The sequence below is a fragment of the Miscanthus floridulus genome, chromosome 7, assembly GCF_019320115.1.
Source record: "Miscanthus floridulus cultivar M001 chromosome 7, ASM1932011v1, whole genome shotgun sequence".
NCBI classification, from domain to species: domain Eukaryota; kingdom Viridiplantae; phylum Streptophyta; class Magnoliopsida; order Poales; family Poaceae; genus Miscanthus; species Miscanthus floridulus.
The window spans coordinates 93677052-93691176 of record NC_089586.1 but is presented as its reverse complement, the minus strand read 5'-3'; the positions used below and the strand labels follow the sequence as shown (position 1 = coordinate 93691176).

The 14125-nt window shown below is 41.6% G+C and overlaps 2 protein-coding genes across 2 annotated transcripts; both read left to right on the top strand.

Moving 5' to 3' along the window:
* The first annotated feature begins 8892 nt into the window (after positions 1 to 8892).
* LOC136463843 (defensin-like protein CAL1) lies at positions 8893 to 9751 on the top strand. The gene is made up of 2 exons (XM_066462821.1): positions 8893 to 9014; positions 9196 to 9751. The coding sequence occupies exons 1-2, from the start codon at positions 8963 to 8965 to the stop codon at positions 9444 to 9446; spliced, it is 303 nt and encodes a 100-aa protein (XP_066318918.1). The 5' UTR covers positions 8893 to 8962; the 3' UTR covers positions 9447 to 9751.
* Positions 9752 to 11451: 1700 nt separating this feature from the next.
* On the top strand, positions 11452 to 12053 carry LOC136465874 (SUMO-conjugating enzyme SCE1-like; the record flags this gene model as incomplete). The annotated part of the gene is made up of 3 exons (XM_066464441.1): positions 11452 to 11610; positions 11695 to 11808; positions 11924 to 12053. Coding segments are annotated over 3 exons (336 nt in total), but the record flags the coding sequence as incomplete, so codon positions are not given.
* Positions 12054 to 14125: the final 2072 nt, after the last annotated feature.

Below are 14125 nucleotides of genomic sequence, written 5' to 3'. Positions count from 1 at the left end.
GCCCATAAACATGTCATATACTATCACTAGATCAAATCAAGCATAGAAGCAATAGTGATACCATATAAACATCAAATTCATTTGATTTTCATGAATGAGCTTAATAAAATAGAACCATTTGAAAGGTCCTAATTAGATTGAAAATGTGACTAGATGCACTAAACATGTCCTTAGCAAGGATGTATACCATGCCAATCAACTTTTACCTTGGATTGCTCAAAGGAGAGGCATGTCATATGAGTGGGGGTGCATCAACACATATTTGAGAAATCCAATATGTTCAACTCATTCCTTAGCTTGCAAAACTTTTTCTCATCCAATGGCTTGGTGAATATGTCGGCAAGTTGATCTTCGGTGCCTACACTCTCAATGCAAATATCCTCTTTTTGTTGGTGATCTCTTATGAAATGGTGGTGGACATCAATGTGCTTTGTTCTTGCATGTTGCACCGGATTGTTGGTTAGCTTGATTGCACTCTCATTGTCACATAGCAATGGCACTTTCTTGAACTTGATTCTAAAGTCACTCAAGGTAGCCTTCATCCAAAGCACTTGTGCACAACAACTACCGGTGGATATGTATTCAGCTTTGGCGGTTGATAATGCAACACTACTTTGCTTCTTTGATGACCATAAAACAAGTGATCTTCCCAACAATTGACATGTGCCCGATGTGCTCTTCCTTTCAACCTTGCATCCCGCTTAATCCGAGTCAGAGTAACCAACTAGCTCAAACTTTGCTCCTTTGGGATACCACAAACCAACATTTGGTATATGCTTCAAGTACCTCAATATTCTCTTTGTAGCCTTCAAATGACTTTCTCTTGGTGAAGCTTGAAATCTTGCACACATGCATACACTAAACATGACATCCGGCCTTGATGCAGTCACATAGAGTAGGCTTCCAATCATAGACCGATACAACTTTTGATCCACCATATTGCCACTTGCATCACTATCCAAGTTGCCATTGGTTCCCATTGGTGTGCTAATGACTTTGCTATCAATCATGCCAAACTTCTTGATCATGTCCTTGATGTACTTGCCTTGACTCACAAATGTACCATTCTTTAATTACTTGATTTGAAGACTAAGGAAGTAACTCAATTCTCCAATCATGGACATCTCAAACTCATTAGCCATCATCTTTCCAAATTCATCACAAAAGTCTTGATTTGTTGATCCAAATATGATATCATCAACATATATTTGCAACACAAATAGATCTTTTCCAATCTTCTTGATGAAAAAAGTGGTGTCAACCTTACCCATTGTGAACCCTTTAGAGAGTAGGAAATCCCTCAATCTCTCATACCATGCTTTAGGTGCTTGCTTCAAGCCATACAATGCCTTCTTCAACTTGTACACATGGTTGGGCTTCTTATCATCTTCAAACCCAGGAGGTTGTTCTACATATACTTCTTCATTGATGTAGCCATTGAGAAATGCACTCTTAACATCCATTTGATAGAGCTTAATGTTGTGGGCATAAGCATAGGCTAGCAAGATTCTTATTGCTTCCAATCTAGCAACCGGGGCATATGTTTCTCCAAAGTCAAGACCTTCAACTTGTGTATAGCCTTGTGCTACCAATCTTGCTTTATTCCTTACTACTATCCCATCTTGATCTTGCTTGTTTCTAAATACCCATTTGGTTCCAATCACATTGTGTCCCTTTGGTCTCTCTACTAATTCCCATACTTGATTTCTTGTGAAGTTGTTTAGCTCTTCATGCATAGTATTGACCCAATCAACATCCTTCAAGGCTTCATCTATCTTCTTTGGTTCAATGGATGACACAAATGAGAAGTGTTCACAAAATGATGCCAATCTTGATCTTGTTTGTACATCTCTTGAAATATCTCCGATTATAGTGTCCAAAGGATGATCTCTTGCAATATTTGTTGGTTGGAGTATTAGAACTTGATTGCTTGCACTTGCTAGATCATTGGGTTGAGATGATGTACTATCCACTTGATCTTGATCAATATCATGAGAGTCACTTGCACTAGCTTGATTTGTATCATCTTGCACATTTAAGTTGGAGAGCACTTGCACTTGATCATCTTCATCATCAATCACTTGCCTAGGCCTCAATTCACCAATATCCATGTTCTTCATGGCATTTGAAAGTTGAATGCCTCTAACATCTTCCAAGTTCTCATTCTCTTCTTGTGAACCCTTGGTTTCATCAAATTTAACATCATGAACCTCCTCAAGAGTACCACTATCCAAATTCCAAACTCTATATGCTTTGATTGTAGTGGAATAACCAAGTGGGAATCCTTCATCACATTTCTTGTCAAACTTGCCCAATCTTGTGCCTTTCTTCAAGATATAGCATTTGCAACCAAAGACCCGAAAATATGCAATGTTGGGCTTTCTACCATTCAAGAGCTCATATGGTGTCTTCTCTTTCAATCGGTGACAATAGAGGCGGTTGCTATAATAGCAAGCCATGTTGATAGCTTCGGCCCAAAAAGATTGACTCACATTGTACTCACTAAGCATAGACCTTGCCATATCAATGAGTGTTCTATTCTTCCTCTCAACAAGGCCATTTGATTGAGGTGTGTACTTGGCCGAGAATTGATGTCTAATTCCAAATTCATCACATAACTCATCAATTCTAGTATTCTTGAACTCACTACCATTGTCACTTCTAACTCTCTTGATGGTTGTTTCAAACTCATTGTGAATTCCCTTGACAAATGATTTGAATGTTGCAAACACATCACTTTTGTCCACTAGAAAGAATACCCATGTGTATCTAGTGTAGTCATCCACTATTACAAATCCATATTTGTTACCACCGATACTAGTGTATTGTGTTGGCCCAAACAAATCCATGTGTAATAACTCAAATGCTTTGCTAGTGCTCATCATGCTTTTCTTAGGGTGGGTGTTTCCAACTTGTTTGCTGGCTTGACAAGAGCTACAAAGCTTATCCTTTTCAAACACAACATCTTCCAAGCCTTTAACTAAGTCATGCTTAATCAATCTATTCAATTGTTTCATTCCAACATGACCAAGCCTTCTATGCCATAACCAACCCATGCTAGACTTAGTGAACAAGCATGTAGATAATTTAGCTTCACTAGCATTGAAATCAACCAAGTAAAGATTCTCATATCTAAAGCCTTTGAAGATCAAGTTAGAGCCATCTACACTTATGATCTCTACATCATCTATCCCAAATATGCATTTGAATCCAAGATCACACAATTGTGCCATGGATAACAAATTGAAGTTCAAGCTTTCTACTAGCAACACATTGGATATGCTCATGTCATTGGATATTGCAATCTTACCAAGCCCTTTGACCTTGCCTTTGCCATTGTCACCAAATGTGATACTATCATAACCATCATTGCCATTGGTGTTGATTAAGTTGAACATTCTTGCATCACCGGTCATGTGTTGAGTGCACCCACTATCAAGAACTCAATGCCTTCCTCCGACTTTGTAATTGACCTACAAAAGAAGATCAATTCTTTTAGGTACCCAAGCTTGCTTGGGTCCTTGAAGGTTAGTTACTAAGCTCTTTGGCACCCAAATGACTTTCTTCTTTGAGCCCATCTATGGTTTACCAATGAACTTAGCATTTACACCATTTGTACCTTTAGTAAGCATATAACACGAATCAAGCTTAATGGAGGATACATTAGCATTTTTGCTCTTATTTTTGCATTCTTGCTCTTTGTGACCCACTTGCTTGCAACTAGTGCAAAACCGACCATTGTTCTTCATAAAACTAGTCTTATGAGGAGCAAAGGCCGCCTTACCTTTCTTGGGGGTATAGCCCAATCCCTCTTTGTAGAGAGAAGCTCTTTGGCTACCCAAGTACATAAGCAAGCGGTCCTCACCACCATAATCCTTAGCTAAGGTGTGAGTGAGCTTAGTGACCTCCTTCTTGAGGTTCTCATTCTCAACCACTAGTGAGGTGTCACAAGTGAGACCATCACTATTAGATGAGGTAGAAGTGGAAGTGCTACAAGAAGGGTTAGTAGGAGCAACAATGATAGGCATAGATAGTGATGTATCAATTAAATAACAAGTTACACCTATATCACAAGTTTCAACATGCTTCTTTTTATCTTGTTCATTAAGTAAAGTGGAATGAGCTTTTTTAAGCTTTTTGTGAGCCTTGCCAAGCTTCTCATTGGCTTCCTCTAGCCTCTCATGAGATGCAATGAGCTCATCAAAGGCTTGCTTAAGGGCTTTTAGTTCCTTACGCAAGCTTTTGCATTCCCTTCTCTTGATATCAAAGTGTTCTCTAGCATCTTCTAGCATGTCAATTAATTCATCCTTAGTAGGTTCATCATCATCACTATCACTATCATTTTCATTTTCATGTTCATTATCATCAACATGTTCTTCATCATTTTCATCACCATAAGATTGTACCTTAGTGGCCTTAGCCATGAAGCATGATGAAGATTCGAAGAGAGAAGGCTTCTCATTGATGGCAATGCTTGCAAGAACCTTCTTCTTGGTGGTCTTGTGATCATCACTATCATCATCATCACTTGAGGAAGCATCACTATCCTAAGTGACTACATATGAACCACCCTTCTTCTTCTTAAAGGACATCTTGTCCTTCTTCTCTTTCTTTTCCTTCTTGTCCTTCTTCTTGTTCTTCTTGTTGTCATCATCATTGTCACTATTGTATGGGCACTGAGCAACAAGATGATCTTTGCTTCTACACTTGAAGCACCTTCTTGACTCTTCTTTGTTCTTGGATGAAGACTTCTTTCTTCTAGCACGGTAGCCCTTCTTCACCATGAACTTGCCAAATCTCTTGACAAATAGAGCCATCTTCTCATCATCATCATCATCCCATGATTGATCTTCTTCACTTGATGTTTCTTGCTTTGCTTTGCCCTTGGATGATGTGGCTTTGAATGCCACGCTCTTCTTCTTCTCATCCTTCTTCTCATCTTTCTTCTCCTTCTTTTCTTCCTTCTCATCATTATCTCTATAGGTATCATCGATCATTATATCTCCCAATACTTGGTTTGGTGTCATGGTGTCCAAACCGCTTCTCACTAGAATAGTGACCAATATACCAAATCTTGAGGGTAAGCATCTCAAGAACTTGTGGGAGAAGTCCTTATCCTTCACTTCTTCTCCAAGTGCTTTGAGATCATTGATAAGCACTTAAAGCCTATGGAACATCTCTGGCACACTCTCATTATCCTTCATCTTGAAGCTTGCAAACTTTTTTTTGAGAATGTAAGCCTTTGCACCCTTCACGGCTTGAGTGCCCTTAAATGATTCTTCCAACTTCTTCCAAGCCTCATGAGCCATCTCAATATTCTTGATTTGCTCAAATGTTCTCTCATCAATTGCATCATGAATAGCACTTAAAGCAATGTCATTGTTTTGGAGAAGTACTTCTTCGGCCGCGGTGGGATTCTCCAGATCACCAATCTCAATTTTGGTTTCTACCACCTTCCACACCTTTCTATTGATTGACTTGATATGTGTGGTCATCTTTGACTTCCAATAAGGATAATTTGTGCCATCAAATTGGGGTGGCTTCTTGGTGTTGTTGATTTGAGCCATTTTAACACCGAAGGTTGTTAAGCCTCAAATAACGGTGACCTTGGCTCTGATACCACTTGAAAGGTCCTAATGGCTAGAGGGGGGTGAATAGCCTAATAAAATTTCTACAACAACACTTAACAAAATGGTTAGGCAATTATGAGGCGAAGCAAGTGTTGCGCTAGCCTACTCAAAATGCAAGCCACCTACCACAATTCTAGTTTAGATAGTGTCTATTCACACAATAGCTATGACACTACCCTATGTTAGTGTGCTCTCAAAGGCTAACTAAAGAGCCACACCAACCAAGCAAGCAAGCTCTCACAATTAGTTACACTAAAGAGCTTGTCAACTAGTTTGCGATAATGTAAAGAGAGTGATCAAGATAGTTATACCGCCGTATAGAGGAGTGAACCAATCAATCACAAGGATGAATAACAATGAAGACCAATCACCTCGGAATCAAAGGATGAACACAATGATTTTTACCGAGGTTCACTTGCTTGCCGGCAAGCTACTCCTTGTTGTGGTGATTCACTCACTTGGAGGTTCACACGCTAATTGGCTTCACACGCCAAACCCTCAATAGGGTGCCGCACAACTAACACAAGATGAGGATCACACAAGCCACGAGCAATCCACTAGAGTACCTTTTGGCGCTCCGCCAGGGAAAGGTCAACAACCCCTCACAATCACCACGATTGGAGCCGGAGACAATCACCACCCTCCGCTCAACGATCCTTGCTGCTCCAAGCCATCTAGGTGGTGGCAACCACCAAGAGTAACAAGCGAAATCCGCAACGAAACACGAACACCAAGTACCTCTAGATGCAATCACTCAAACAATGCACTTGGATCACTCCCAATCTCACTATGATGATGAATCAATGATGTAGATGAGTGGGAGGACTTTGGCTAGGCTCACAAGGTTGCTATGTCATTGAAAATGGCCAAACATGTGAGCCATAGCCGGCCATGGGGCTTAAATAGAAGCCCCCACGAAATAGAGCCATTGTACCCCTTCACTAGGCACACTGCGCTCTGACCGGACGCTCCGGTCCAACTGACCGGACCCTGGCTCTCAGCGTCCGGTCCACTGATGGACGCTACGCGTCACCAGCTTCAAACACTGTTCGTCAGATTTCAATGGCTACGAAGCTGACCGGACGATCCGGTAAAACTGACTGGACGTTGAAGCCCCAGCGTCCGATCGAGTACAGTAAGGGTCAAAATCCGTTTCTCCTTGACCGGACGCGTCCGGTCCACCTCGACCGGACACAGCCCAGCGTTCGGTGGTAAACCCTAGCCACTGTACCACCAAGTCAGCGCGACCGGACGTAGGCAGTCAGCGTCTGGTGCATTTGGATCCAGCGTCCGGTCACTTGACCGACGCTGGCATCTCCTCCGTTCTCTTCACCCTTGCTCAAATATGCCAACCACCAAGTGTATCACCTTGTGCACATATGTTAGCATATTTTCATAAACATTTCCAAGGGCGTTAGCACTCCACTAGATCCTAAATGCATATGCAATGAGTTAGAGCATCTAGTAGCACTTTGATAACCACATTCCGATATGAGTTTCACCCCTCTTAATAGTATGGCTATCAATCTTAAATGTGATCACACTCTCTAAGTGTCTTGATCACCAAAACAAAATAGCTCTTACAAATGATACATTTGCCTTGAGCTTTTTGTTTTTCTCTTTCTTCTTTTCAAGTTTAAGCCCTTGATCATCGCCATGGCATCACCATTGTCATGTTATGATCTTCATTGGCTTCTCCACTTGAAGTGTGCTACCTATCTCATGATCACTTGATAAACTAGGTTAGCACTTGGGGTTTCATCAATTCACCAAAACCAAACAAGAGCTTTCAGCGACGTCTAACTGGTTTTGTTCGCGTGCTGCTGCTTTCGCGGCGGCGGGTGAAGCCGGAGATGATTCTGCGGTCGACTATTAATGCAAGAATCTAGCAGTAGCGTAGGTAATCTACCGAAATAGCAAGAACTTGAGAAGAACGGATAGAAATTGTGGCTGACACCCGCGGGATTTAGACAATTTGGGGAACGGGTACGGCAGAGTTCCATTCTTCGTACCTAATGACTAGGCGGTGGCTGCGCATGCTTATAACTGCATAGCACCGGCCGCTAAGAGCATCTTCAATAGCCTTTCTAAATCTCACTCTCTAAATTATCATTTGGAGAGTCATTTGCATAATAATCATTTTCTACATTTTTTTCATTCTCCAACAGTTCTTCTATATCTCATGCACACTCTAGAGAGCCATTCTCATCTTCTATTTTTGGCTAGCGAAAAATACGGAATATAAGATGGCTATATTTGAATAACCATTTAGATAAGCTGTTGGAGGGTAGTTTTTCACCAAAATCTCTATTCCTAGCATTTAGAAAGGATATGGAGAGCCTCTTGAAGATGCTCTAAGCCAGCCATCGCTCCTAGACTAGTTACAAGGCCAAGGCCCAGCTACTCGAAGTAGCCCATCTCATAACACTGTCCCGACTAAAAAATATCTTAGCCAATTTTAGTCAGTGTTCGTCTAAACGGATTAAACGGCCAATAAACGGTAAACGGTGGTAAACTGTTTTGTTTAGGGGGTAAACGGAAATTAAACGGTTGATTGTTTAAATGGTCAAAAACGAGAAAAAATGGCCTAAACAGCCTAAACGAAACGGAGATAAACAACAATAAACGGGCTAAACAACTGTTTAAACGGCCATTTAGGTGAACACGAGGTAAATCTAGTTCAGTTTTATATGGATAAATTTATATACTTAAGTTTATTATATTTATAAATGTGTACACTTGATATGTTACATGCATAAATATCTATATTTGGTTCTTTTCACGTGCATAAATATATATACATACCAAAATAATTGATTTTTATTCAGATAAATATGTATAAATGCTAGAATACTTGATTTTTTTACAAGCACATATGTAATTATATGTATTTTTTTTAAAAGTACAAAACCGTTTAGACCGTTTAACTTCGTTTAAACACCGTGTAAACAGCCTAAACGCTAAACGAAGAGCGACCGTATAAAGACCGTTTACCGTTTAGTAAAACATTGGGATTTTAGTAACTTTAAAAATACCCTACCAGCACTTTTCATGAAAAAGTCATCATCTATCAAGGTTCGGGGCATGTTTTTTTTGTTCAGGTCGTCCCTAGTTACGTTAGAGAGAGAGGGGGAGAGAGATTGCCTCATGTCTATTTTGTTACTACCCAAATTAAGCATCGACTAATCTAAGCTCGACGCCAATGTTGTTCATATAAATTAAATTCGGTGCTCCTGTGTTCCAATCAATGTACAGTATCCACGAGAATTCCTCCACGCCCACTTATATTGTCGCCCTGCAGGTTCAGCCGTTCCTGGTGAAACAAGAGAAAGATGGCAGTGTCTCCCAGAGCGGTGCTCTTCTTATTTCTCCTCGCCGCAGCAGGTGATTAGCTTATGCCTTATGGTGTCAGGCGTTAATTGCTCATTAGCCATCCATAATCTAACTCGTACCAGGCAGATTGATTGGTCACCACGGACCTATTCTTGGTGATTAATCTGTATGTTGCAAAATCTGCAAAATGGGACAAATGAAATGTGATCACTGATCAATATAGTGCATGCAGAGATGACAACCATTGATGCCAAAATGGGAGTAGTCAAGCAGATCTTGCTAAAGGACAAACTGAAAGCGAAGGAGGAGGAAAAAAGCAAGGGGAAGGAAGAGAGCCAGTGCGTATTGCAGAGTCTCCGGTTCAAGGGCTTCTGCCTCAATAGCGACAAATGCGCCGAGGTGTGCAAGAAGGAGAGCTTTGACGATGGCGAGTGCAAGCTTGGCCTGTCCAACCGCAAGTGCTTCTGCAAGAAGCCATGCTAGTTCATCGGTCTCTTGCTAATTGTTGATATGTGCTCCACTAATTTGTGGGCCTTATAGCTCTTGAGAAACAAAATCACCTTTGATAAATCCCGATCATCAAAACCGTTTTTGCACTTCTTATTTAGCCGGTTATGTACTTGTTTTGGGGCTCCGATTGGAAGGAGCCGCTTATTTTGGCTTGCCCGAACTAAGAGTCAATAGCTATGCAATTGCCTCCTATAAATAGACATCTATATTATTATGATTTATTAATGATGTCGAACTCTATTTCGTGATGTCTTTTTTTTTTTTGGTACGGTGAATTACTGTAATAGCTATGACTACCTTCTTTGTAACGTTGGACTCCTCTCTTTGATGAGATTAAAGCCCAAATGATATCCATTATAAAAAAAAACTATTATCCAATGCATTCGTGCTATACCTCGTCATATCCTGGAGATCCATTTGCAGAAATAGTTCACTTTTGGGTCTTGTTATTGGAGAAGATAAAAAATAGGTATTGAACCCTTTACTTGTAGCGCTACCCAAATGTAGAATGTGTCTTGTATTTTGGGTAGCGGTTGTTATAGACACTGTAAGGTGTAAGAATCATGTGCCATGATCTTTTCTTTTTCGTTTTGGTGATTTAGATGAAATATCGCAAAGTCTAACGCGCTACCCGTCGCGCTCGGCGCGAGCAGACCGCGCAGACAGCCATCGACGCCCAGCAGACCGCGCGCCCCCGTCCCTCGATCCAACCCGCTGCAGAATTCGCTCGCCGGCCGCCCCCGAGGCATCGACGCCGAGCTTGTTGCCAGGCGAGCGACCCACCCAACCCGTGCTTGTCAGCCATGTGCTACCACCACCACTGCGCTCGCCGGCTGCTAGTCATCCTTGCGCCCGTCGCCACCAGCCTGCTGCTGCACGTGCTCTGGATTCGGGACCGCCGCGTTAGGTGGCAGACGTGCAGCGCCGCAGGTGGTCGAGGTCGCCACCTTCCAGCTCGCCTCCACCTCGTCCTCACCGCCCTCCAGCTCGCCTCGGACGGCCGTATCGGTGCCTCCGTGTGCGGGTTCGCCGCGCTGCGCCGCCATGCCCACACGAAGAGGTCCCATTCGCAGTGGGAATTGCTGTGTTATTATTCCGCCTTCCAACTGAATCATCTAAGACAGGTCTTTGTTCGTCCCATCTCTCAACTTCTGCGCCAGCTTCAGTATTAACATCCATATATTCAACTGAATCAATACATGAAGCAGGCACCTCGCATTGCTCTGCAAAGGAATGTTCTGAAGATGCTTCGCTTGTGGATTTGCCAAATTGCACAGAGCTTATCCTAATAGGACCAGGCGACCCACGCGCCTTGATCTGTGCTGGTATACGCTGTAGTCTGCAGGATTTCATTTGAAAATTGAAATTTCTTAGCATGTAGCAAGTTACATAAAAATGAAAATTTCATTTCAGTCCTGTTGTTGTGGCAAGTTACTCAATTGCTATTGGCATTACCTTGCGTTATGATTTCAGAGCTCTATTTTAGTTTTCATTTTGTCTTCTTTAGTTTTTAGTTATTATTTGTCAATTTCATTTCCATTATTTTTGTTGTCACTTTTTGTCAATCAATGGTTTTCCAATGTGTATTCTATATCTCTTGATATATTCATTGCAATTCTGGTAAATTAGTGAGTCCTGTCAGCCAGTTTGTAGTGAGACCTGAAATCTGATCATAGCCAATTCAATTTTGATTCATTTGCTCTTTCCACTATTAAGTGTGAGCAATGAAGGTATAACTAGGTCTGAATAGGTTCTTTTCTTTCGATTGATGAACTACATTTTTCGTTTTACTTGTTATCTGTATTGGATGCTTTTAGTTATTTGTTTCAGGTTACACCATTGAATTCTTGTGCAAGGATAGGATTTTCACCAACTTAGTTAGCAGTTGTTTCCATATTATTGTGATGATGTTTAACTGAGCTGTCTGTAATAAGATAGTGCAGTTTGAACTTTATACTGATTCCCATCTTTATTTCTTTGCCAGACTGATTGGGAAGGTGGATACTTCCCTCTAACACTTCATTTCAGTGAGGATTACCCCAGCAAGCCTCCCAAGTGCAAGTTCCCTCAGGGTTTCTTCCTTCCAAATGTCTATCCATCTGGAATAGTCTGCCTTTCAATCCTTAACGAGGACAGCGTAAGCTTTGCAACCATTTTCGTAGCCCTGTGTGATGCTATACTGATTTCATGGCCTTACTGTTCCAAAAAAAAATTCTATCAGGGTTGGAGACCTGCTATTACTGTTATGCAGGTTTTCATCGGTATCCAGGACTTGCTAGATCAGCCAAATCCTGCTGACCCTGCTCAAACAGATGGCTATCACCTTTTTATCCAGGTTAGTCAAAATTGATGGACCACAACAAAGATATTGTTTGCCCAAAACCTTACTCCTTTTAGTTTTGAAGTTCAGATAGCCAATCACGTTTGTAACATTTTATTTGGCTTTGCAGGATCCTACAGAATATAAGAGGCGTGTTAGACTGCAAGTGAAGCAGTATCCGGCATTGGTCTGAGAACTTCGCCCTATTTTATTGTGATTTCAGTTCCAAATTTCAGTTTTTATTTTTAGTTTTAAATTTTAGCTAGCAATTTCAGTTATTAATTTCATTTTATAATTTCAGTTTTTATTGGTCCGAGCTCCTCCCGCCTCCGTGGCTGTGCCGCCGGCCGCCAGCGTTCTGTGGCCGCGTCGCCCGCCGCCGGAGCACGCAGACCGCCATGGCCCACCGTGGGAGCTCGCAGGACCTCCGTCGCAGGATCGTGAGACGCCCGCCCCAGCCATGGACGAGCCTCCAGCCACCCACCGAAGCTCGCCCCACTTATGTATTCTACTAGTTGAGTGCCCATGCGTTGCTACGGGAAAAAAAAATAGAACAAGGCAATACAACTAAGAGGCTCAAACGAAATTGTCAAAATGATAGATTATTAGATTAGTATGTGATTAGGTTTCAAAAGCTCAAGAGATTTCTATATAGCTACTTTTGAAATGGAACAGATAGTTGACTTAGGATGCATAAAACCATAGCAGTGGTGACCACAAAGAGATTCTCTACTCAGTTCAAGAAAAACCAAATTGGTTTAGTGCTTCTCTACTCAGTTCAAGAAAAACAAAATTGGTTTAGTGCTCAACTTAACTTGCTTCGACCACCAAGCAAAATGCTTGTGGGAGGCTGAGGAAACCACTGTCGGCTGCAAAGTGCAAATGTATTTGCCATAATTTGTTGGTAGGAGAGACACCAGATGAATGTTACTGAAAAGAGAGAGCTCACATGAAATCAACCCAGCACATCTTTTGCTTAAGCAATGCTCTGAAATTCGGTTCGGTTGAAAAAATAACATCAATATATCCATTTTTTCTGGCCAATTATGCTAAGCAACTAAATGGGCACAACCTCAGTATATATGACAAAATCTCCATATATTATAGTCTATAAAAGAGCAAACATTATGTAATGGCAAATTTTTGACTCAAATTATCTAGGAAATACCAGCCCTGCACATCTTATCACCCTTCAGCACCTTGCCCCATCCTACAACTTCATCTTCAATTTGCCAAAAGCACGGCCGAGGTCCCATAGTTGTGGTCTACAGTACTCTTCAAGGTTTACCAAATTAGGTTTCTTTCTTGCAGTCTGCCCACTATAAATAGAGAGATTGAATTGTTGCAATTATCACATTAAGATAGGAAATTCAAGTTTGCAAAAAACCAATTATGCATGTATGTTAATAATGTAGTACAGAACTACTTTCCCAATGCCTTATTATTTGAGAATTTCCACACCGAATATATCAAAGACCTATCATTAGGAAAGGAAAATAAATATTGGAAGTTTTGCTTCTAGGTCTATATGCCATTATCTAATTTAACACACCAGGATCTGAGATGCGGTGAGTAACCAGTGAGATTGCTATGACGCCTACAAATTTCACCATAGGGAATGTTTAAATTTGCTTTGTTTACCTGCAAAGCCAACAACCAGTTGGGCGTAGCTGCAAATTCAGAACCCTCACTAGTAGAGAACAGACCTTTGATCCAAGGGCCAAACCAGGCTCTAGTTTCAGGAAATATTGCGCCCGAGACTAGAGAGACATTTAGTCCCGGTTGGTGGCTCTAACCGGGACTAAAGGTCCCTGCCCAACGGCTCCTGCGCCAGGCCGTTGTGGCAGGGGACCTTGAGTCCTGGTTGGAGCCACCAACCGGGACTAAAGGTCGACCTTTACTCCCGGTTGGTGGCTCGAACCGGGAGTAAATCTCTTGTCCCAGCTAGTGGTGTGGTCCGGGACTGGAAAGTGACCTTTAGTCCCGATTGGATCCACCAACCGGGACTAAAGGTCGCCCCTATAAATCCTGCTAGCCGTCTTCTTCCTTCCCGAGCCCGCCCGAGAGCTTAAGTTCAAATTTAAGCAGTGTTCTTGCTCTTTCTCCATCCATTCTTCGATTCCTCCATCGATTTCTTCGATTCCTCCGTCGATTCTTCGGTTCTAAAGGTTACCAACTTCATACTCTCATGTTTCACCATTGTCTTATCTCATTTTGTTCACTATATATATATGGTTCTTTATTGTGGTTTTTTTCATTTGTAAGCAATTTGAGCTCAAAATCACTTCAAGCTTGCATATTTACATGAAGGAAGGTTAAAGTAGCTATTAAA